Source organism: Narcine bancroftii, chromosome 13 (genome assembly GCF_036971445.1).
Source record: "Narcine bancroftii isolate sNarBan1 chromosome 13, sNarBan1.hap1, whole genome shotgun sequence".
NCBI classification, from domain to species: domain Eukaryota; kingdom Metazoa; phylum Chordata; class Chondrichthyes; order Torpediniformes; family Narcinidae; genus Narcine; species Narcine bancroftii.
In genome coordinates this window covers 73,266,698-73,293,331 of record NC_091481.1, presented here as the reverse complement: position 1 = coordinate 73,293,331, position 26,634 = coordinate 73,266,698, and the positions used below count along the sequence as shown (strand labels likewise).

At 39.6% G+C, this 26,634-nt stretch overlaps 1 protein-coding gene and 1 long non-coding RNA gene across 2 annotated transcripts in view; one reads left to right on the top strand and one right to left on the bottom strand.

Annotated features, from left to right (window-relative positions):
- The window catches only part of LOC138748450 (RNA binding protein fox-1 homolog 2-like), a 231,425-nt gene that overhangs the window by 28,997 nt on the left and 175,794 nt on the right, over positions 1 to 26,634 (bottom strand). Inside the window, 4 exon segments of the mRNA XM_069908701.1 lie at positions 804 to 878; positions 1,650 to 1,703; positions 12,495 to 12,555; positions 18,753 to 18,845. Coding sequence (XP_069764802.1) covers positions 804 to 878; positions 1,650 to 1,703; positions 12,495 to 12,555; positions 18,753 to 18,845 — 283 coding nt within the window.
- On the top strand, positions 8,610 to 15,377 carry LOC138748451 (uncharacterized). The gene is made up of 4 exons (XR_011348040.1): positions 8,610 to 9,622; positions 11,597 to 11,666; positions 12,847 to 12,937; positions 14,618 to 15,377. It is a non-coding gene; the product is annotated as an uncharacterized lncRNA (long non-coding RNA).

Sequence of the window (26,634 nt, the reverse complement as noted above, 5' to 3'; positions counted from 1 at the left end):
TGGTAGGAAGAGGTGTAGTTGAGGTAACTGTGGGAGTTGGTGAGTTTATAGAAAATGTTTGCAGAGAGATTGTCTGTTGAGACGGAGACAGAGATTGAGAAAGGGGAGAGAATTGCCAGACGTGGACCAAGTGAATTTGAGGTCAGGGAGAAAGTAAGCAGAAAACTGAATAATGTTAATGGATACATGAGGCAGTGCAAATATAGTCATCAATGTAGCAGAGGAAGAGTTGAGAAGCTTTGCCTGTGTAGGCTTGTAGCATGGATTGCTCCACTTAGCCAACAAAAAGGCAGGCATAGCATTGTTACTTCTTTGTCTTTGAGTAAGTGGGATAAACGAATAAGAAGTTATTGAGGCTCAAAATAAGTTCTACCAGGCAGAGGAGGGTGGGGAAGGGGGACTGGTTGGGTCTGTTAAGAAAGAAATTAAGGGCTTTGAGACCATTGGTATGGGGGATGGAGGGAGGTGTATAAAGATTGGACATCCATGGTGAAAATAAGGAGGTCGAGTTCAAAGAACTAGAAGTTGTTAAAGTAATGGAGGGCATGTGAGGTATTGAGGACGTAAGTAGTGAGGGACTGAACCAGGGCAGGCGGGGAGTGGGGGGGGGGGTGGGGGTCAAGGCTAGAAGATACCAGTTCAGAGGGGCAGGGGAACACAGAAACAATGGGTCTGCTAGGAAAATCTAGTTGCATGCAGTAGATGTTTTAAGAAAAGATATATGGAGACACAATGAAACCTCAGAAGCTCACGTTTCATTGTTTACAATGCAATTTAAATAGAAGATTTTTAATTGATCTTACCATTGTGTGTTGGACTGAGGGCAGTTGAGGCAACAGGATGTAGGTGAAAGGGTAAGGATGACAGTGATGCTGGACCTAATGAACAAGATGCCACAAACAATATTAAAACCTCCTTTCATGGCAGCATTAATGTATTATTAGATACATTATTTCAGAATATTTTGTATATTATCCCCATGCTCACACAAAAATATTCACCATGTTTTATAGACCTTCCAAAGGCAACAACTGATTATTCCATAATCTTAATTGATTATCCAAATGAACTTCAATTTTCTAATTTCAAAAGATTTTAACTGATTTTCTCTATCAAATTAGTTGCTTACTTACTTATTGCAATTAAAGGTTTGCTGTGTATGTCAAATCATTTTGTGGTAGAGTAGAGCAATTTTAACAAAAGCAAATAAAATCATGAGGTATCAAGAAGAGTCAGACAGGAAAAAAAACCCAAAATATTCTTTTGATGTTGGCAGCGAATAAAAATTGTCATTGATCCATCCTATTTATGTTCATGAGCTACCAGTCTCTCTATTTCTAGTAAGACTATAAATCGCGCAGGGAGGTAGCAGGTCCCAGCCTGTGCTCCACATGCTCTCTCAGCACCCCCAAGCTGAGGAGAGAAAGCCTGCTACAGATTCGTAACCCCCTGTGCAATAGTCTCAAAAATAAAAGTGACTAAATAATCCACTTCTTTGTGGTAAATTTTATAAATATTTTAAGACCAATTCATTGGAACAATTTAATAAATTAATATAAAAATGCTATAAAGAATTACGGAATACTAGTTAAGATTGCTTTTCTTTATACCAGTACAATATACAACTGAAAGCTGATGAAATACTTTACCTGCGTAAAATTCAGGACTGTACACAGCACCAACCACAGGACTCAGCTTCCAACCTGAAAATTAAATTCATATGCAACAAAATGGTGACAACATCAAGCTGTAATTTGCACAAACATGGAGTACCCTAAAAGTGTCCACAATCAACAAATGAGAATATCTTCAATTTCTGACAGATATTGGTTTTTCAAGGTACTCCTTTAAAACAAATTAATCTATCTGACGTACATAGTTTATTAAAAGGTAAGCAACTTTAACCATGTGAATGGAAACTATTACAGATAACATTGGTGGTAAACACTAGTGCTCTCAGTACAGTATCCTTGGGTTATATACAGCAAAACCATCCAGTCCTCGAGATGGTAGTAAACACTGCAACAAGCACAGGAGTTGCATACTAACATTCACTATCAGGGTTCACACAACTGCTTGGTCATGTCTGCTGGGTAATGGTGCTACCTGCAATGGCACCTGAGGCAACAGTTATAGAGTGAATAGTACCTTTAGAACTGCATTCCAGCAAAAGAGGCAATGCAAGTAGGAGAGGAAGACAGGGAACAGACAGGCAATTAAAAACACGAATCTTCATAAATTTAATTTCCATACACAGATGGTTGCCATGACTTCCTAAAACATCTTGAATTTAAAAAAAAAGCATCCTAGAGTGCAAGAAACAAAATGTTCCAGTGTTACATAATTTTGATTTACAGCACCCTTACAAGCCCATGAACCCATGTCACCCAGATACACCAATGAATCTACAAACCCCGTATGTTTTTGGAGGGTGTAAGGAAACCCATGCAGTCACGGGGAGAACGTACAAACTTCTTACAAGACAGATTCAAACCCGGGTCATTGGCTTGTAATAGCGTTGTGCTAACCGTGGCCTTTAGTTCACGAAGGCACATCATGATTAAAACAAATAATGACAGCGTTGAAATTGATCAGAGTCATGTTTGAGGAAGAAATTCAAAAGAAGTTCAGAATGTGGGAAGGCCTTGGAAGAGAATCCCGGTCGGTGCATCAGGCCTATGCAACCAAGTCCACTGATGACACTTTAGAGCTCAGATTGTAAAGTTTACATAAACCATGACTTTAAACATCAGCATCTTATTCTAAATGCAAGTTTGTTGTTCTTCAATGCCATTTTTGTGAATTGGACAAAGTTATTGGCCACCATTCTAATTCCCACAACATTATCTGGCAGAATGAACACAATATAACAATATTGATTGCATCTACAAGTGCTGTTGACTCCAAACACAGATAAAGATGCAATGCTTTGTTCTATGATAGCTTCCCTAACACTACTTGCAAGGGAGAATGGAATGCAGGTATAGGATCTAATGAGCCCCCAATGAGATGATGAAGTTGAACCTCTCCAGGCAACTAGCATTGTATCAGCAAAGTTTCTTTGTTTAAGACCTTCCATACTCGTCTCAAGCTTTCATTTGATGATCAAAAAAATTTTATTTCATCACACGTGACGATACACGCTCTGCAGGCACGAATGCAGTGCAAGTCAGGAATAGAATGCAGAGAAAAAGATGGCAAACAGGAGTCAAAACACAGTCCCATTTCACTCCAATTTTAAATTTCAAATCAATCAGAAATGAAGCATCAAACTATACAAGTGGCATGTTTGTGGTTATAAAAGGAATGGATGAGACTCAGAGCATTGAGGGACAGCTAATTTACTTGGTATCTGGGAGAGTTCTGACCCACTCAAGGTGTCCAACGACCAGAAAATTACCATCAAATTAGATCCTCAAAAGCAAAACAAGGTGGTGTTTGCTGCTCCTTGTACTTAGAGCTGACTTAAAAATCCAGCCATTACTTCTGCAGAGCATCAGTACACCTTCAACAACTAATTAGTATGTCAACCAAGAGTCTTCCCAGTGAGATGCCTGGAGGTTGCTATGGTCTCTCCCACATTCTTTTCACATAATGTGATGTGATTCTAATGGGACAGAGCCATTTCTCCCACAGAGTTGATTGGTGGCAGCCACGGTGAAATGGCAAAAAAAAAAGGGATTTTCCATACTTGAGATATTCCATCCTTGCCGGATACTTTCCTGCCTGTAAGGAAATCCATATCTTTCCCTAGTTCATACTGAAGATTTTCTATGGAACTCATCCATTATACATAGCAATGGAAAAGCATCCAGCGCAACCTCATTCATTGGCCAGCACAGTTGGTGTAGCAGTTAGTGCAACGCTGTTACAGCACCACCAATCGGGACTGGGGTTCAAATCTCACAGTGTCTGTAAGGAGTTTGTCTGTGTAGGTTTTCCCTGGGGGATCTGGTTTTTTCCCATCCTTCAAAATGTACTGGGGGTTGTAGGTCAAATGGGCGTAATTGGGCAGCATGGGCTGGAAGGGCCTGTTACCAAGCTGTATGTCTAAATTTAAAGTTAAACTCCTCTCGTCAAGAAAGAGGCCTAGTCTGTTTACTCTTTCCTCATAAGGAAATTTGCAGCACCCTCCACACACTATCTAAGTAATTTACCTTCACAGTATTACCTTTATCACAAGTACATCCTTGCCTAGATAGAGATTCCAAATGGGACCTATGCAGTTGGAGCCAGATGATCTTCTTCTCAAGTTCATTTGATTGAACTCCTACGTTTGCCTGCTCTCGTGTACTTGCATGTTAACTCTTAGCAATTCATGTACAAGGACACCTGCATCTCCTATCTTTTAAAACTCCCACCTTCCTATGTTTTCTCCCCAAGTTAATGACCTCATCATTTTGCATCTGTCACCTTGATAGTAACCTCTCAAGACCAAAACTTTACAACTTATTTTTTGTGTAAAAGTTGATGATTCAACATTTTGCCTCTTTACTCCATCCGCCATTTCCTTGCCAATTTGCTTAGCTTGTCAAATTGCACTGTGGGTTGTCTGCATTCTCCTCACCTAGCTTTACATAATCAGCACTCTTGCATGTTTTCAATTGGTCCACACAATGTACAATAATTTGGATGAGGGCGAACCCTAGCACCCCATTAGCCATCCTCCAATGCAAAAATGACCTACAATTCTCACTGTTTTCTGGCATTAGTCAATCCACAATCAACCCCATTACCCTAATACCATTCTGGTTTAATTTTATTACGGTGTATTTCATTAAAGAGTTTCTGAAAATCAAAACAAACCATATCAACTCTGTTTACAGGCAGTTAACCAACCCTATAAAATTAATGAAGTACACTCCAATATAAAATGCTTTAATTTTGTTTAATTATTTTTTGCATGGTGATGGTTTTTACTGAAAGCCCAAACACATTTAGACTCATTTATTCTCCTGACACATACCTAAAAAAACTCCACAGATTTTGTCAATCTTCCATTTTTTTCATAAATTAAATCTTTTTAAAAAATAAAGCTATTACATTTCTTTAATAGATCCAAGCATTTTCTCCAGCACTGACATCATGTCAACTGGCTTATGATCCTCCTTCTCCCCACCATCTCTTATCCTAAAGAATAGGGTGACATCTGCCACCTCCCACATTGAGATCTATGGCACTTTGGAAAATGACCAATTCTTCACTATTTCCATGGCCACGTCAAAACCCAAGAATCCAGGTCATCCAAGCAATAGAGATTGATCACCTTTCAGTCCCATTCATTTCTCCTACACTATTTTGTTTTACTGAAGCTAATTTCTTTAGAGTTCTTCATTCATTCCAGACTGTAGTTCACCATTCCCTCAGAGGGGTTTTTCTTCGACTTTTTCTATGAAGACATGACATAAACTTCTCTATTTCCTTTCTTCCAGTGTTATAACAAAAGGTCTGTTTGCACTAATGCAAAGTCACTTTTTTTTTCTTGGTTAACTGTGAATACTTATTATCTATATCGTTTAGAACCATAGAACATTCAGCACAGAAACAGGCCCTTCAGCCCTTCTAATCTGTGCCAAACTATTCTTTTTGCCTAGTCCCACTGACCAAATTCTTCTTAAATGTTAAAATTGAGCCCACATTCACCATCTCAGTTTGAAACTCATTCCACACTCCCACCACTCTCTAGACCTTTTTCCACTGGGACAGGGTCAAGTGGCAAGGGAACACAGTCTGAATGCCGACGTCAAATGACATAATTTCATGATAGGAATTAACTGTCTCTATTCCTACTCGTATCTCTGGCATTTGCTGACAAAACCAGTGGAAAAGGGACAGCGTAAAGTCATCCATTTCCAGGTGAAGGTAGAACACTCCCCGGGGATGAGTGTGTTCAGAAAAGCAATTAGTGGCCTAGTTAAGGGCGGCCCAGGGAAACGGCACAAAGGGCTTCCTATCCCAGGACACTGCACAGCCAATTAATTGGGATGCCAGTGGAAACGGGGCTTCTGTGTGAAGAAGTTCATCTCACGTTCCCCCTAAACATTTCTCCTTTTACCCTTAACCCATGTGCTCTGGTTTGTATCTCACAACCCTCAGTGGAAAAAGCCTGCCTATATTTACTCTGTCTGTCTGTCCCCCTCATAATTTTAAACACCTCTATCAAATCTCCTCTCATTTTTCTATGATCCAGGGAATATAATCCTAACCTGTTTAACCTTTCTCTCTAACTCAGTTGCTCACACCTGGGCAGCATCCTAGTAATCTTCTCTGTACTTTTTCTATCTTATTGATATCTTTCCTGTAGGTAAGTAACCAAAACTGCACCCAACGCTCCAAATTTGGCCTCAGCAATGACGTATTTTACCATAACATCCCAACACCTCTACTCAATCTATGAAGACTAATATGCCAAAAGTTTTGTATTTGCTGTTTATTTTAAATTCAAATTATATATATTATTGTAGATTTTTAAAATTTACCTGTTTGGTTGTAGCAAGGAAGAATTTCAGTGTATACGTACATTGTACAATGTATATGACAATAAACTTGTTAACTGAGTCTGGCCCAGTGTGAAAGAGACCCATATGAACTCATGAAAACTCTGACAGTTGTTTCTGTCCTTGCGAGCTGTACTCGCATATTTCACTTTCTCTTTCCTCATTACTGCCATGGTCATTTTCTGATGAATTGACAATATTACATCTTTTCCTTTGAAATAATACCCTTCCTTCATGTTTGCTCCTAGTCTTTGCTAATGCCTTTCTGTATCCTCATTTCCTTTTTCCATGCCCTGCTATTAGACCAGCATTCACAGATTAATATTGTCATCTGTTCTCGGCTGCACTTCACTCTCAAATCACCAGTTAACTTCTGTAGTAGACAAATTCATTTTGAACGGGATTCATTCATTAATCAGGGACAGTCACAAATTATTACAAACATTAACACAAAAATAGAGCAATAATTGGACGACAAAAAGGTTGAAGAAGGTTTGAATATACAGTCTTTACAGATTTTGGTATGGTATTTTTTACACTGCAGGCAGGTGAAAAAGTAAAATCCATAGGACTCTCCCAAGGGAGAGCAGCAATTGAATCCTAAACTGGTTCAGAGGTAGGAAGCAGAGTAATGTCTGTCGGATGTTTTTGTGACAGGAAAGCTGATCTCAGCAAGTTCCTGAGGCCTTTGTACTTAAACCATGATTTGTGTAATGTTTATTAATGATTTAGTCCTAAGGATAGGAGGACGATTAATAGCTTGTAGACAATACTACAACTAGCTGTATAATTAACTGAAGAAGGCTTTGGATTGGATGCATAGATGGCCTAGTCATCTACATATTCATGAATTTCAAAGCTTGAAAAATAACAAATGCAATTCAAAGAATTAGATAATACACTGGGAAGATTCAAGAAGTTTTGATAGTGTATAAAATTTTGAGGGGTATTGATAGGATAAATATAGGCAGGCTTTTTCCGCTGAGGGTAGGTGAGATAAAAACCAGAGAACATGGGTTAAGGGTAAAAGGGGAAAGGTTTAGGGGGAACTTCTTCACACAAAGAGTGGTAGGTGTATGGAACGAGCTGGCAGCTGAAGCGGTCGGTGAATGTGGGCTTCATTTTTAATGTTTAAGAATTTGGACAGGCACATCGTTGGGAGAGGTATGGAGGGCTATGGAACAAGGTAGAATAATAGTTTGGCACAGACCAGAAGGGCCTGTTTCCCGTGCTGTAATGTTTTATGGTTCTAAGGCAAGAAATGTACAATATATGAGGGTAGTGTGGGAGTGGAGGAACCACAGATGGTGCAACTAAGATCCTTAAAGAGAGCACGATACATCAATAAAGAATTGAGTTTTGCATTAATTTCTAGTCATCATTTTGCAAAAAAGATGTGCCTGTGCTGGAGAGATGATTTATAAAGATGTGACCGTAGTGGAAAAGTACAGCTGTAGAAAAAGCTGAAAAGCTGGAATTGTTATTTAAGTGAGCTTTAAAAGTGAGGATTTTTGGACGGTACAGTTGGCGCAGTGGTTAGTGCAACGCCTTTATAGTGCCATTGATCGGGACCAGAGTTTGAATACTGCGCTGTCTGTAAGGAGTTTGTACGTTCTCTCTGTGCCTGCATTGGTTTTCCCTGGGTGTTCCGATTTCCTTACACCATTCGAAACGTTCTGGCAGTGTAGATTAATTGGGTTTAAATTGTGCAGCACGTACTCGTGGGCCGAAATGGCCTGTTACTGTGCTGTATGTATAAATTAAAAAAAAAATTAAAACACCTTTTGCCTCAGGTGAAGTGGCAGAAGACTGTAGGGTGGTTAATACTGCATTATTATTTTTAAAAGACAGCTTGGATGAGCTAGGCATCTACAGGCTGGTGAGCATGACATCAGGAAGTGGGAAAGTTGTTGGACGGGGCTCCAGGAGGGATGGGATCTACTGGCGTACAGATAGACGTGGAATGCTTAGAGTAGTCAGCTTGGCTTTGTGGGTAGGAGATTGTGTTTCATAAACCTGATGAAGATTTTTTTTTTTTAAGAAGTGACCAAGAAAATTGATGAGATGCACTCGTCAGTGAGGAAGGATGCCTAATTTACAAGAGTATATAGATCAGTTGGAAAGGTGGGCCAAGGAGTGGCAAGAAGAATTTAACTCTGACAAGTGTTGGTAAGTCAAGCCAGTGCAGGACTTTCAGAGTTAGTGGTATACAAGAGAGAGAAAGGGTGGGGGAGGGAGAGAGAGAGAGAGAGAGACCTGGGAGTACATAGTTCCCTGAAAGTGAAGGCAGTGAAACAGGCATTTGGCAAGTTTGTTTTCATTGGGCAAAGTACTGAGTACACAAGTTGAGATCGCATGATTCAGCTGTATAAGATATTGGTGAGACCATACTTAGGAGTATTGCTTGCAATTCTGATCTCTCAGCTATAGGAGGGGTATCAATTAGTTGGAAGGAGTACAAAGACGATTCATCAAGTTGTTGCCAGGAATGGAGGGCTTCAGGTATCTAGAGAGGTCGGGTAGATTAGGTCTTTATTCCCCAAAGCATGAGAGGTTGAGAAGTGACCTAATGGCGGCAAATCATGTGGGGCATGGATAAAGTGAACATTCATTGACTTCTTCCCAGGGCAGACAAACTAGAGGACACGAGTCTATGGTGAGAGGAGAATGATTTAAGAGAGATCTGAAAGTAGCTTTTATCTGGAACGAGTTGCTAGAAGAAAATACACAAGTGTAATTACGATGTTCACAAGACAGATATAGGAAGAGCTTTTGAAGGATATGCATGCAAATGGGACTAGCCTAAAATGCCAACTTGTCTGCCATGGACAAGTTGGGCCAAATGGCCTGTTCAATGTTATATGCCTCATTGAAGTGAGTGGTGAAAATTGGATTGTGGTGCTTGTTGAGCAGCAAAAGCAGGTTTCTTCTGCCACAAAATTTCTATGTTTCTGCCTGATTCAACGCATACATTAACATTATCTGTCACACATTAGTGACATCACACATGTAATGTGGCAGGAGGGTCATTCGCGTGGCTAGCTTATTGCCAAGAAGGGGGGAAATCGACCTAGTAAATTGCCAACATGGCGATTTAAGGGGGATCCCGCCCCTGCAATGACACGGTAGGTGACGCATCACGCAAACTATCGGTGGTCAGTCTCCCCATTCCCTCCCCACCTGCAGACAGTCACCCCCCCCACCATCAATTGCGCTCCTCCCATGCTGCGGCAGACAACCCCTCTGCCCCTGCCGATCACAGTGAACCCCCCCCCCCCCCGCAGCAGTGACCTCTCCCTCCATGTCAGCGACCTCACTCCCCCCAATTGTGACCCCTCTCTCCACCCCATAATGGCAGACACTAGCCAGGGTTTCCCTGTGACACCAGCGCACAAGCGCTGATGTCACTGGAGTAACTGGGTCAGCCATTTTTGCTTCCAAGCTGCCAGAGGACGAAATCTAGGTAAGTTTAACTGGGTTCCCTGACTACCTCTGAGGTAGGGCAGGGATCCTGTTGATTTTGGAGCCTGCTGACGGGGTCAGATCCTTTCAAGCTGCCTTGTAGAGTGGGGCGCTAACCGGACAAATTGCCAGATTAACCCCATTTTACAAGGCAGCTTGAAAGTGCCTAATAACTGCTCCCTCACCCAGGCCATGAATTTATATTTCTTTCTACTTTCCCTCCTTTCATTAAACTGCTGACCATTCAACTTTTCTTTGCAGTTCATTAATATTGTTAATGACCTTTAATAATTATTTTCCCATTGCAAACCACTGTACCATCTTCAATCTCCCTTTCCAATCCCAATTATGTGGATATGTGGCAGTCTCTGTCTAAATAGTGAGAGAGAGCGCAAGTGAGAGATTGGTAGGTGATAGCTGGAAGCGTACAAAGGGGTGATGAGCAGATGAAACCTGGTGGAGAAAAGGATAGGACAGGTGAATTAAGGGAAAAGGAACCAGTAAATAGGTATATAACCATATAACCATTTACGGCGCGGAAACAGGCCATGTCGGCCTTTCGAGTCTGTACCGGTTGACCATGTAGAATGTGAAAAAGAACCTACTTCCTTATGAAACCTAAAACACCAGAACAGGAAAGAAAGTTTTTGATATATATATATGAAATTAAAGAAGAAAATCTGCACATGCTGTGATTGTACATAACACAAAAATGCTGGAGAAATTCAGCAAGTCATGCAGCATTCTTTATGCAGCTGAGTTTCTCTAGCATTTTTGTGTAAAATATGTACGCGATAGGTGGATGAATCCAGGTGGTGCAGGGTGATAATTCTCTGTACTGAGGAGGAGAAGGAAGGAAAAGGTGAACCCTGGATGGACTGGTGCTGGTCGAAAAGGAAGCGGGGCTGTGGGTTATTTTGACATTGCCACTTCAATTGTTCGATTTTTGCAGATGAATGGACAGAATGTCCTTGCAGAATTGTGGGATTTCCAGATTTCTTGGCCACCTCTGAGCCATTGACCCCATCTCTCATTCCCCAGAAATATGTGGACCTGAATCAGATCTTTCACCACCTTCATCTCAAATATGACATCAAAAAGGCAGCCTCAGCAGTTCCAGGCCCAGGAGGCTGCGCCGCCCAATACACCATGATTTCACCCTCCCTCAGCTGTCATTGGACTTGACTTTATAGTTAGCCTTCCCCATTCTACTCTGTACGTATGAATTTATCCAAAACTGAACAACCATCCTAAGTGGCATCAATCCTGCTGGTTCAACCCTGGGTTGGGGTCTTACACTAGTTCCTAGTTCAGCAAATTTAATTTTCCTTTTTTTTTCACATTCCAATTCATCCAAACTTCAAATCTCCTTTCAGCCTAAAACTCAGCACAGTATATTTTCACTCTTTCTGTTCTGGTCTTTGACCAAGATCCCATTTCCATCCTTCATGTTCGGCACCCGTGCCTTCAGTTGGCAAGTTCCCAAACTCTGGAATTTCTCCACAAGTGTCTTCACCGCTTTCCCTTCCTTTAACAAGTTTTTTGACCATGCTTTTGGTCATCTCTCTAATCTGTATGACTCACCACCATCTTTGTTCGAAATTGTTTCTGTCAAATACTGTTCTGCTTACTTAAAGTGAAATACAGTAAAATCCCTGTTATCTGGAATTCAAGCAACTGGCAAAATAAAATGCGGAAAATAAATGAGTAAGTATTCGTAAATTTAAAATTGGCACACCTTGCCGTTAAGTTTCCATTCACGCAGTTTCAAGCAATCAGAAAACTCACTTATCTGGCATCTACCAATCCCCGTGAGATACCAGGGTGTTTTTTTTAAACTGTATATTCTTTTCTGAGCTATTTTATTTTCAGTAGCATTTTGCCTGAAGGTTCACATAAATACAAAGTCGCAGCAGCTTCTCAACACATTGCCTAAAGGGTTTTTCTTCCCTGTTGACCTTTAAATGAAGCAACATTAATTTTACTGTCGGCTTATTATGAGCAGACCCAAAGTGTGAACAACCGCTTCCATCAAGCCATAAACATCCATGAGAAAAGGTCAATCAACCATTATTTGGTGCATCTCTTAATCCAGCACCAAATTTTCTCTCATATCTTGGTCTAGACTTTCCTGGCAGATAATTCCAAACATTCAGTTTTGTTCATTCACAGACACGCACAAGCACCACTTGTAGAGATTATGAACAAATTTTATTAATCTTAGGTTACACACTGCTATCGATTTAATCAGATACTTCCTTATTTGCTATTTAATGCAGAGCAGCTAGTCTGTGGAATGCAGTATGCACAACAGGGAGGACACCAGCATTAAAGTTAAACATCAAGAACCATTTCAATCAAACTTAATTGTTTGGGTGCCTGGAAAAAACACAACATGGAGAAATAAAGACATGGTTCTGTAAGGCAAGAGCATATATGCAGAACTGCTTTGCTTCCATGCAGCTTGAAAGAACATCACACCACCTGTGCAAAAATGGCTGCTAAACGTGTAAACCTAATCCTTGAAATACCTACCATTTGCATATGGGCTCACCATCTTCTTATTAGTCATCACACGAGCTGTGGCATTGTTTACCTGAAGTTCACAGATCAACAGAGAACCAGCATGTTAACCAAGGAAAAGATCATTGAAATTAAAATACAGAACATGCATAGACTACTTAAAAAATCAAGGAAAAGTTACACTAATTATTATTGTCACAGCACTGTCTGAATTATAACAAAAATTTACAATTTACTTTTAGCTTAATATACACAATTGCATTTATTAATAAAATTCTAAATATTTAAAAATATTTTCAACAAGGACACTCAAATGTAAACCACGATTTCTCAGGCAAGCCCTTTTCCAATTTTCACTTGATAGAACACCTGAATTGACAGAATGGAATGGCTAATCAAACCCTGAAGAATTCGTTTCCTTGGATTTTCTACAGGGAGGTGACAAATCAACAATGGTGTGTCTCTGAGGGTTTAAAATATCAGAATATATTTTGTCAGATTAATAACAACTGATTTGTGTGTCTGTAGTTCAGATGATCACAGAGGTTGTACTCCTTTCAGGAGAAGGGTAGATATTTGGGCAAAAAAAGGGAAAGTCTGCATTGCCCAATAGAAAGGTCAGACACAATGCAATAGTGTTTGAAAATGTAATATACATTTATAATAGTGAAAGACCAGGAAAACATAGACAGCAGAGAAATTAACAATTCAGAATGAATTAAGTTTTGAGTTAGCAGAGAGGGTGGAGCGAGCTGCCAGCTTTGGTGGTGAATGCAGGCTCAATTTTAAAATTTAAGAAGAATTTAGACAGGTACATGGATGGGAGTGCTATGGACTGGGTGCAGGTCAGTGGGACTAGGATGACTAGAAGGGCCAAAGGGGTCAGTTTCTGTGCTGTAATGTTCTATGGTTCTATGATAGGGGAGACAGTACAATTTAAATGCAGTGTGTAGGTGAAGGGATGGGACTGGTGTACAAGACCTTAGGACATACAACTTCAAAGGTGGCAAACGAAAGCCTTCGCGGAGCCCGAGACAGAGGGAAACAACAAGGAATTTTTCTAAATCAGCTTTAAATCATTTGTTGGGGCTCAGTTAGAGAATGGCTTTCAGTTTCTGGCACACCACACACCAGACTTTAAATTGGATGCTAAGACCTTGCAGAGAGGACAAAAGTGATGGACGAGGATGGTGGCAGGGTGAGGGATGAGGTTCCTCGGACCCATGGAGAGACTTCAGAAGCTGGAGTAAAACCAGAGGACAAGAAAAGAGGAGAGTTAATAATGGTGTTCAAAATCAGATGTAGCTTTGAAAGTAGATAGACACAAACAGGAGCATGTTTGTTGAAAAAAAAAATGGGGAGATAATCATTGTTTTAACAAATGCAGTATTTTATTATGATCTGGGACACACTGCCTGAGAGGGTGCGTGCTGTAAGCAGGTTTGCTGACTCTCACAAGGAAATTCAATACGTACTTGGAAAATAAAAACGTACAACAGCCTAGCAGGGTCGAACTACTGGATGCCTCCACTCCTAATAAGGTTCCACGACATCCACTTTTCCAAGCTCCAGTTTAACCATATAGGAGCTGTGAGTGCTTTTTTGAAGAGCCTCTGAGAAACTCATTTTATTTACGGCTCAAGAAATTTACCTCTCGATATTCACTAGTAGTACAGGTGCTGATTCCTTCAACCCTTCTTGCAATACATGTGTACAATGCCTTCAAAGTGACACGGAGACAGCAATCAGAGCACAAAATCCTTCACTGCAGGCGATGAACTTGGGTCTCAGTTACGAGTTCTATGTATTAGCTATCAGTGCTAAGAGTAACAAGTTAAACAAATCATTATTTGAAGGGTGGATTTCATCTGGTAGGTCCCAGATCAGGAGTTAGCGTGATTCTATCTATAGTTCGTCACTTTCAGTTATGCAGGGGTACTGAATAAGCTATGCCTAATTACTGTGGGTGAATTATGGGATTATTGAAGTAAAATTATATTTTAAAGGGTTCTGCTCAGCTGTGAAATTTGACATTATGCTCAAAAAGACTTTAAAAGTTTGTCTTTCAACAAACTAGCATGCAGGAAAGTGGGAATCCGACATTTATCGACATAAAATTGTTTCATGTTTCCCAGGTCAAGTTATATTGAGATCAAAATAAAATGCAAGATACAAATGAAGGACATTTGCCCATTGTGTCCATGAAGATGGGAAAAAAGTGTGCTTGGGACTAAATTCCATTTCTGCACCTGGTCCGCAGTCAGGTGCCAGAAGAACAGACCAAAAACTTTTCGAATGTGAAGAACTCAGCCTCCAAAGTCCTAGCTCTGGACCAACTAGTTTAAACCAATGTTACCAGAGTATGAACCGTCTGCTAAAGGAAAAAAAAAAGTTCCCTCAGCTTGGCTTTTCATAATTTTGTGTAGCTCAAGTCAAATCTCCAAGCCTGTCTTTTAAGCAAAGAGTACCTGGCCCATATAATCTTTCCTCATAGCTAGAATTTCACATTCCAAGCAATACCCTTGCAAATCCTCTGCACTCGCCACAGTGTGGATACATCTTTTCTGTAGACAGCCCTCAAGGTATAGCCCAACTGGTGTATTAACTCTCACTTCTCATACCATAGGCATGTGTGACCTGCTGAGGGTACCAAGCATTTTCTGTTTTCTTTTTAGCATTTTAGAAGGTTCTTGCATAACCTCTCTGCTCTTTTATTGTTTACTTTAATAAAATGGATCTATCATACATGCCCTTGCCTTGCTGTACCTACTGACTGTAAAAAGTACAATTTGCCATTTTTCTGCCCAACTAACCAGACTATGTATAATTTCATGTAGTTTAAAGCTTTCTTCTTCCCGAATGGTGAATGTTTGGATTACCAGCAGACATCTTCCATGCCCCCAACAATCATGTCTAACTTCTAAATAGACCCCCCAGTGAACTCCACTAGGAAGTCTTCCAGTCCCAAACACAATAGTCCTTTGCTTCTTGCCGCAGGCAGGTTTTTGGATCATATTTCCCTCTCTCTTTCATCCCACAGGCCTTTGCTTTTTTGACCTGCCTGCCATGTAGGACATAGTCTAAAGACTTGTTAAAAACCAAGATGGATGATATGAAACCAAATGCCCTCATTGACCCAATTGTTAGTCAGAATTAACACATGTATGCACAATATTCTTGGTTAATTTACATTTATCCTCTTGCTATTTATGCATGAAAATATATGTGAATTTCTTTGGTTTTATTTGCTAATATTTTTTCATGTCGTTCCTTCACTTTTGGCATGGTTGCCGCAGCAGTTAGCGCAATGTCTTTACAGCGCCAACGATCTGGGGTTCGAATCCCGCACTGACTGTAAGGAATTTGGATGTTTTCCCCGTGTCTGTGTGGGTTTTCCCCGAGGGCTCCGGTTTCCTCCCACCATTCAAAACGTACCGGGGTTGTAGGTTAATTGGGTGTAAATTGGGCAGCTCATGGGCTGTTACTGTGCTGTATGTTTAAATTTAAATAAATGTAAAATTTAAATTTTAAATCCCATCTTCCCTTCTAATTTCACCCTAACATTTTCTGTGTTCTTTGAGACTTTTTTCAGTATTAAACTTTTGTGCCAATAAAACTCTGGAGCCCTTGAATCTCCTTTCTAAATGCATTTTATTAGTCATACTTATTTTCAAGTCGCTATTTTGAGTCCACCTTTGCTGAATGATTTCTCAGCCATTGTTTTAGTTCAGAGGGAGGTCAGGTTCTGATAAAAGGTTATCAACCTTAAATGTTAACCCCGACTCTGACTTCATAGACGCTGACTGACCTGCTGAATATTTGCATCCTTCTTTTTTTTTTTCCAGATTATCAACATGTGCAGTATTTTTTTCCTGGGAGCCAAGACTTCCCAATAAATGGCAATCAGACGTTTTAAACAAGTCCTCTTATGTTGCCACCTGATCTTTTAAACCTTGAGATTCAACTAAGGTTATTGTTAACATTTAATGATCAAAGACTGATTGATGGGCGTATCAATTGATTCAACAGGTAAACGGGGAGCAGCCCTAAAGAGCAGGGAGGGAACATGCTCAATCTCAGGGTCAGGGAACACCAATTTAAGCCAGGCTAACTGCAAAAGCATTTAATAAATCACATCATTGAGGTTAAAAAGAAGGCATTTAAATTAATCAGTATTTCTCAAATTCATTGTCCTAGGCAACTTTTTACCTTCAGCACCTTTAACATAGCAAAACATTCAAAGGCACTTCATAGCACTGGCAAACAAAATGCCAGCCATATATAAAGGCAAATGAACATCAGCTCCAGTGACTAATTTCTGCTGCCATTAGCATGTTTGGTGACAAGAAGATGAGTCTTAATTGTGATGTCCCATCACAACTGAAAAGCCTGATGACAATTGGTTGCTAGCCTCACGAGTGACAGACCCACTTTGATGGGGCACGTGGCATTGGAATCAGAAGCTAGCACGAATCAGCATGTGTAAGAGATGATTACAAAAATCAAGGCAATGGAATCCTATTTAAGGGATGCTTTCAACAAAGAGGAGACTGTGTTTAATTTTCAAAATGTCCTCTTTATTTAATTTGGTATCAAAATATTAAGATAAAAAGCAGCAGTTTAATCATTGTATTAAAAGTCAGTGTTAATGGGCAAGTTTCGATCAGGGAATTCCATCAAAATCAATAGATTTGATCTTGCAAAATGCACTTTCACTCTTGAGAAGTTTTGCAATTATTAGCCTGAGAAGTATTTGGTTTACCTTTGTTTGGCCACACAAACAGATCCAAAAACCATGGGACAAAACAATGAAACAAGGAACATGCCAAAAAAAAAGTAAAAATTAAAAGGATAGTAGTGAAGGATTTTAAACATTAGGTGAGGGCAAAAGTCAGTTTTCTAGCAGTGTGCAACATGAGCACCAAGAAGGGCCAAGAACCATTGGAGAAGCCACACATTGAGCCAAGAGGAGGAGGCACAATCCCAGAGAAACGGAGTAACCATTCACAGGCGTGACATACAAGGAAAGGGGGAGAGAGAGGGGGAACAAGGACAAACAAACACAAAGAAAGGGTGCATTAATCAGCAAAACCGTAGTTAAAACTCTGAGTAAGATGTGGAGGAGTCACCATCAATCAACCACTAAATATAGCTCAGGCTGCTTAAAAAAATAAAAAAATGTACAATCCAGTACAGGCGGCACCAAAAACAGCATTGGAAAAGGGGAAAACGACAAGTCACATTCGTAGCGTTAAACGTGAAATGGCAGATGGGTTTCCTTTTTGTTTGTGTTCGTTTGTTTTGTTTTCCTTTTTGGTTCACTTACCCCCTTGCGTACCATCGCCAGCATGTATAGTTACCATGGTTACTGTGACTCAAGTGAAGGGCCCTAAACGCTACATCATCGAGGAGGGAAATATAAAAAAAAAAGCAAAATATGCAAACATCTTACTCAAAAGGCTTTAAATGATTCATAAAGACCAGTCTGCATACAAGGCAGAGCTGAGGAGGAAATCTGAGACTTACAGTTTCTTGGGAATTAAGAAAATTCTATCCAAAATTATGAAACTTTAATCAGATCCTCTTTGAACAAAGGTACTCCAAGCGGTCTGCAGATTAACTGGCCTGCAATAGGCCTAAGGCAAGGAAACAACAGGATTTTTAAAAAGTCTCATACTTTTTTCAATAGGAAAGAATAATGTTATTTTGTTTTAATTATTTATTCTTTTAATAATTTGTGATACATATCATTTAAAGTAATGCATATGCTAAGTCGCCCAGAGCATTTATCTTGGGCCTCCTGCAGCTGCTTGGAAGGGCAGTCCAAAGAAGATCCACTTAACCTCTTGTTTACCAAGAAGATGCCAACTCCACTAACAGATTCACCCCTCAGCACTGCATTGGAGAAAACTGACTCAGTTCATGTTGTTGTTTTGGTCATTTTACCTCATAAAACCAAGGGGAACCTACTTGCACCCTGCTTTGAAAGACATGGAGGTAAAACTGGACATTCTCATTGCAAATACAACAGAAAAGCGCCTTGCACAACAGAGGCCAAATGAAAAAAAACAAACATTATTCTGGTCAGCAAGGCAGGAGGAATAACTGTGTAAATTAATGAGTGCAAAAAAGAGATTGGTGGGTAAAGGAGGAGTTAGAACAATGACGCACATAAGATGACCATCGAACAACCAGTGTATAAAATAAAAGGTGAGGCAAGACATTTAAAATAAATGTATAGAAGGAAACAATTTTTTTTTAGACATGCACCTCTATTTTACGGCCCTCAACCACCGTGCCGTGTAATTTCTCCCTCGCCCTGTCGGCATCAGCACTAGATTCGAAAGTTACGAACCCGAATCCCTGCATGCGGCGGGAGAAGGGGGGAGAACAACATGCACATCATTATAAATAGAACAAGTACATGACCACAATCAGCAATACTCTCCTCTCTCATCCTCATGCATGTTTCTCGGAAAATTAAAAAAATAAAAAGGTAAGCGGCGAGGCCAAACAAAACTGTACTCGTTACTTGGGCTGCTCATTAGTAATTGGGAGTACGGGGCAGCCTTTGGTGGGAAAAGGAGAGTGATGGATGAAAGCGGCAAAGAGCAGGATATAGATCTTCAGTGAGCCGCACCAGGTCAGTACATTCCATATTTAAATTCATGTTTTCAATGTGTTCCTGTGCATTATCTATAATTAATGCTTACATTGATCAGCCATTTCTGGGATTGTTCTAGCAGCTGGGTCCCACAGCATATATTTTACATCGTTAATGAAAATGCTAAATTCATCTGTCAGGTTATCTAAGGGAAGTAAATGCATTGGTAAAATAACAGGTTTATCAGTTGTTATTGTCAGCTCCACACCATATATTCAGTAACAGCAGGTTCTGTGGCATCATGTAACTATACCCAATATCTCATCAAAGTATTGGTGGCTGACTTCCCTAGTTCAAAACTTTGCTGGCTAGGTCATGACCATTGGGGGGGTGTACTAGAAAATAAGTCTGCACTCTGCCTCTGGTAGTCCTCCAGTGACCTCTGCTGAACTCCAATTAATGAGGACAGCATTAGGCACAGCTGCAACAGAACATGTCTACATCCCTTGGATAAATGCCAGAGTTGCTAGAACCTGTGGATCCAAATATTGGCAAGAGTCTACCATGCAGGAAATGTGGGAGACAAACCAAAGGGAAAAGGTTTGCAAGAAGGCCAAACACAGTTTTTATTTCTGAAAATATCATTCTTAAATGATAGAAATCAAATTGATTTAACAGTTGTTTCTATCTGATTTTGAAATGCAGATTGCCAAAGTGCATTTCTTCCTGCCTTCCTGCTTCTTGCCTTTCCCTATTTTCATGTCAGTTGATCTCTAGAAAACTGCTATTAATTAAATGTAATTGCATGATCGTGAGGGATGATTTTCAGCTGCCACAGAACAGACTGTGAAAGGAGCCAATGGAAAAGCAAGTGACCACATCAAAGCTGGAATTCTCTGAGCCACGTAGAGGAAAAATACAATCCAACTCTCAAAACTTTCACCAAACCCAGATCTCAGGCTGTAAATTTTCAGAATATGGATCAAAAACAAGATACATTGAGACACTTTTTTCTTTAAAATGCAAATTTTGCTGATGTGAACGGAGCTGGTCATAGAGATAATGATGTAGCCAGTTAGTGGATAAATGCTTTTCTTGCCAAGAACTATATGGGCTTTTATGATTTAGTACAAACCCATGGAAGCTGTTTTATCCAAGCTATTTAAATAAACACCAGTCTATTTTTGATATTACTCAACTTCTGCATTTTCTAAATCGCAGCATAATTTAAACAGGGAATGGTCCCATCAAATGTAATATAATGTTTTGTAGGATTGCGTTGAAAGAAGTCACTGTTTTGGGAAAAGGATGGCATAGTCAGAACAATGCCCTTTTCACCTCTGAAATCTGGGTTCAAGCCAGCAGAGACAGATGGCATTAAATCTCTGCTCACAGATATAATGACCCCAAAAGAAATTGATTTTGCCAATTGTGCTCTAGCCCCTAATGGGTTAGTCTACAAATAAAACATAATTTAGCATTAAAAAACAATCTTACTTAGAGGTCATTAGGATGCTGAGTTGAGGAATGGAGCAATGTTGAAGCTCGAGGAGCAGTCTGATGTTACATTGGAACAGTGGTGCACTTCCCAACACCATACAAATGGTCTTACTCAGCAGTTCAAACACTGCATGTCCAATGAAGCAAACCTCAATTCAAATCAAATTTACTATCTGTTCCATTCAAAATGTGATCCTTCATTAATTGAATATATGTTATAATTCAGTCAAAGATAAATGGATAAGAGGTTTGCCTTTTTAACAAGAGGGAGAGCTGGTTAAAATTATACTACAAAGATTAAAGATAACCATCCAGTGACGTTTAAACTTTTCTAATCTACAGGAAAGTATCTTACATTTAAGTGAAGTCTTTAAGTTATATTTCCAGATAGTAACATGCCAACATCAACAGTCTTTAGAATTCATAATTTAAAAATAAAAAAAATTAAATATGGGATCCATGGAACCTTGGCTCACCTGTAGTAAGCATAGTGGTGGATGGGAAGTATTTTGCCTGGAGGTTAGGTTAGTGACTAGTGGAGTTCCACGGGGATCTGTTCTGGGACCCCTGCTCTTTGTGAATTTTATAAATGACCTGAACAAAGATGTAGAGGGATGGGCCAGTAAGTTTGCGGATGACATGAAGGTTGGAGGAGTTGTGGATAGTGTTTAACGATGACGTAGGTTATAACAGGATAGAGACAGGATGCAGAGTTGGGCGTAAAATTGGCTGTTGGAGTTCAATCTGGTTAAGTGTGAGGTGATGCATTTTAGAAGGTCAAACCTGAAAGCAGAGTACTTAACAGTGTGGAAGAACAGAGGGACCTTGAGGTCCAAATCCATACATCTCTCAAGGTCGCTGCACAGGTTGATAGGACAGTTAAGAAGGCCTATGGGATGGCTGGGTTTCATTGGTCGTGGGATTGAGTTCAGGAGTCATGAGGTGATGTTGCAGCTCTAAAAATCTCTGGTGAGACCACACTTTGAATACCGTGTTCAGTTCGGACCACCTCATTACAGGAAGGACATGGAAGCTATGGAGAAGCTGCAGATGAAATTTACCAAGATATTGCGTGGTTTGAAAAGTATGTCAGGAGGCAAGGTTAGCAGAGGTAGGGCTTTTCTCTTTGGAGTGTAGAAGAAGGAAAGGTGACTTAATAAAGGTCTCAAGATTATGAGAGACATAGATAAAGTGGACAGCCAACACCTCTTTCCCAGGGTGGGAGTAACAAACACTAGAGAACACCTGTTCAAAGTGAAGAGAAGGAAGTTTAGGGGAGGCATCAGGGTTAAGTTTTTTTTTTATACACAGTTGTAGGGGCCTGGAATGCATTACATTGGTGGAGGCTGAAACACTAGGGGCATTTAAGAGACTCTTAGACAGGCTCATGCATGAAAGAAAAAAATTAGGATTATGAGGTAGGAAGGGTTTAGTTTTTTTTTTCAACATCGTAGGCCGAAGGACCTGTACTATGCTGTTTTCAAATGAAACTTGAGCTTCTTCCCCAAGTTTGACCCAAAAGTGAAAAATTGTGGAAGAAAATATTGCCAAAATAAAGGTGCAACATACATTTTGTACTAAACTTGAGTGGCTCACATCTACCACCTAAAATGACAGAAGGAGAAGAGAATGAAAAGAACTGACTCAGTGGAATTTCTTGTTTGTTTTTATTGAGTGACAACATTGTTTGACGGGTTTAATGTATCTTATATTCTGAACTTTAAATAAATGGGAGGGGAGGGAAAGAAAATGACACTGTATATATTTAAGAAGGAAAATGTATGTATCTTGATCAATATGGTTTATAGTGTGAAAAATAAAATTTTTTTTTTAAAAAACTTGAGAATGGCTCAATAGTATGATTACTGCTTGAATCAGAAGGTCTGAACATCTGTATCCATTCCAAGATGTGATACAATTTGATCAATGTCAGTGAAGTACCATGTGGTTTCACATATTCAGAGTTGTCATGTCTAATACGGGACATTAAACAGACCTGTCTTAATTTCGGAAGAACATGGGTGTCCTCCTGACGTTTCTGTCAACATATATTCCTCAATCGACACTGCCACAGGAATGAACTCACCAGTTATCTTAATGCTATTAATGGAGCTTTGCTGAACAGAAACATAGTGCAGTTTGCCCACACAGAGTGAAGTGTTCCTAAATGGCTATTGGCTATGTATGAAGCATTGTGAAGCCCCGGTGAAGATAGAGCATGAATCTAACTTCACAACTTTGGTGAAACACTGATTAACCAGTTATCAAGATCCCACACCTGCAGAATGGGAGGATGAAATGAGACAAAAGCAATAGTGTAAAAGTTATCAAAATTCAAATAAAATCTTTTACACCAGCCTATCAGGTTCCCTACCAATAAAAATTTCCTCTCCCCATGACACAAATCAACACCACCTATTGGTCTTTAGTACTTGGTACTGAAATTCAACCTAGCCCTTTCTAAAATCATCCTGTCACATGGCAGGCAGCACTCGTGCAAGTTTAACAGCCACATATGGGCACGGAAGTCTCTGGCATTTGAAAAGAATTCAGATTTGTTTTTATGTCTTTGAAGTTAGGAGCCAGATAAAGAAATTTATCGTCATCTTCAAGAAATTATACAAATGGAAGATAATGATGGAGATAGCCCAAGTAACTTGTTGTTTTAACCTGGCCTCAGAACTGCAATAAATACAAGCAACAGATGAGCAGTGTCAAAAAAGTAGATCAACAACCCCTGCAGAAGAATGATAAATAAATGTTACTAGATACAAATATAAAAAACAAGAAATAAAAAAGGCAATAATCCTGTGTGTTCATCAACAGAAAACACAATTTAACCCATAAGGATACATGCACCATTTCCCCAATGTACCACAGTGCACAATAATAACACAGTTTTAGCATCAAAAACAAATCATGCTTTGAAGTGATTGGCTGAGGGTAGTTGTTTTCATGCTGCGTTAGAGGATTTCCATCTAAAACCTTATTCATCAACTAAAAATGACGTGAAGCTTTTTGCAAGAATCTGTTCCCCTGTATGAAGAAGCCCCAGTACAAACCCAAAGTGGATGCTGCTAACTGCTGTCCACAGGAGCAGCGAAAAACAGACTATAAATTGCTCCATGTCACCCTTCTCACCGGGGCTCAAAGGAAGAGGATCCCTTCAGTGAAGAGCGAATATTAGGTTGGCTCAATCTGAGTTAACTATAGCTTTATGTTATATTGTGCGACTGACAGTCTTGCTCGTATTCTAAGCCTGACGAACTCGGCTGAACATGTCGTCATTTACAATTCAAGAACAAATTGCAAACATCACAGAATGAGGGAAGGGATTTGTTTATAATTAATGCAGCTGTTAAGCAAAGGCCTGTTTACATTACAAACCTTACACTGTCTGCTGAAATGATCGGACTTTTCCACAATTGTCTTAATTCTTTCCTCAATTAAATGAACATGAGAGGACACTAACATTTTAGTACATTAAATACATCACCAATTTATTGTAGTTTTCTTCCCTGGTCTAAATTTTTCCGAAAATAGGTTTATGAGCACTGGCTGCCCACTATGATGTGAAAAAGTGACAAATGTTTGCCTTGGGAGTTAATTCTGGTTGGTTATGTGACCATAAGCATTACAGCCAAATCCAATCTTGTTCTTACATGTCCATTCAACAACTGATCATTGGACAGCAATCAGGAATCTAATGGCAACTGTTCTACTCTGTGATCCATGGGGTAGTACTGCTGATGTTTCTGTCATCATAGCTGCCCTGACTGAAATTAACTGGGTTGGCACAGTTCTGGCATCAATAGATTGTTCAGACCTTTCGCTGAACTAGTGTTTAAGTTTTCATGAATGATGCCACAATTACCTGTATGCTGTTTTGTTTTAAATCACAGCAATCAAAATAGGCGAAGGTTTGAACATTTAAGTTGAATAGCTTGTCATTTTCTATGCTCAAACAGTAGTGAGAAGTATCTTAAAAAATCTACATGAAAGTTGCTTGGAACATGGCATCCACAGTAAAATGAGTTGGCCAACAAATATATATTCAATAGCAGGATGAACATTAATTTCCAACTAATACCTCCTCTGACATTTTAAGTAATGGGCTTAAAAGTCACTGTGGTGTCCATTCCACCAACGACTGACTAAAGATCCCTGGACATTCTTGCAAGCCACTCCTCATCATCAATTCAGTTTGATTTCTCCCAATTAGAGCAGTTTGGATATGGTTAGCAGTGGTCTCCCAGATACTGCACACAGCAAACACACCAATGCATGGTGTGGCTCTGTAAGCTGCATATATCCGTGACCGACTCTGAGGACCCATTGTACAGAATAGCGACTATGCAAAGACAGTTGTGAAATTGACGAATATAAGCAAAAGATGTGGGGACGAAAGGATTCTGGCCAAGTCCATCACCGGAAATATTATCTCGGTATTAAAAATGTTGCTTCATTAGTCATAAAAATCAAAGGAATATTTTTAAAAAAAACTTGTTTTTCCTAACCCTTTTTAAGCATGAAGTGGTTTTAGTGAGAAGTTAATCATATAAAACATCAGAATAAGGTGTGGCGATTGGTCCCCTGTATTTCTGGAAAAACACAAACATAACCAATCAAATCACAGTCTGACTCCTTTGCTGCCAGATGCCAACTCCACCCACCATAATGATAGAAACAGAAAAAATAATCTCAAAATACATTTTAAATCAATGTCGTTTTAAAGAGGCAATACTCCATTCTTATGGCCTGTACAGTTGCTTGAAATCAAAGCGAATGAATGTATCTTGTCTAAGGTCAGAAGAGAATACCAACGAGAGGAGGGCGAGTGGTTCACAAGTAATTTTCTACATCAGAACTATGCTAACCCACTTACAGCTATGACAGCTCAGAGGGTTATAGCAGTGTAGAACAGAATGTATTGCAATAATTGTCACAGCTCTGTGATAACTGAGAATGCCCCTGCACATTTCACCAAGCTGAGAAAAAAGACAAAATCTCCCAACAAAAAAAAAGTTGGTATTATGGCTAGAAAATCTAATTTACTTGCTTAAATTTTATTTCCACTATATAGCACACAAGTTAGTTTCTGTAAGCTTGTTGTCAATCCTGTGTTTGGATGGGGATGTGAGCAATTTCAAAGTTTGACTTCAATACCAGATAGCCCACAAAAAAAAGTCTAGTAGGATGTGTGAAGTGGGGGGGGGGGGGGGGTAAGAAGCCAATAAAGTCAAGCATTCAGACATTTATTACATCCTTGGATTGCAAATAAAACAGGAGCAAGAAATGACGTAAACAAAAAAATAGGTCTGATGAAAAATTATCATGCGGAAATGCTGACATTTTCACTCCACAGATGCTGCCTGATCTGCTGAGTCCTTCAAGAGTTTTGTTCTTTTGTTTTCAGGGATTTTTTTTGGCTTTGCGTGAAGCAGCTAACTTGTAATTAATTTTTTTTTTAATGACTGTAAAGGACAATGGAATGGAAGATCCTCTCCTTTAAATCTTGCTAACAGTTCCACAATCAGATTTGCATATCATAATATTACATATAGTCATCTCTTTCCATCCCAAAATTTTGCAAGACTGCAATGGAAATTGTGATAGATCATCAAGAAACATTAAGTTCCCATTTGCCAGCAATACCAATATAATAAATAGCATTCGAATCTGTATTCCAAGTGACACTGCTTACTTTGCTAGTATGCAGTCCTGCAGCAGCTTATTCAAATTTAGTCCTGGTTTATAAATACGAACACTCTGATGGCATAAAACAGCCGAGACTATTTCTGTTTCTCCCAGAGGGATAGTCACACTTTCAGATGTAGCCCAGGCTTTTGTCACACGATCCTATCACCTCAAAACAGAGATTGATGATAACTACACTACCCCATTACTCTTTTATCAGTAAATGGTTAGTTTGTTCTCATAAACAACTAAATAGAAATAATCTTTTCTCCAAACTGGTGTCTAAAGGCTCGAGTCCCTAAATTAAAATGGAAGATGTTCTGTAGGTGTAGCTTTGTTTATTTACTAGTT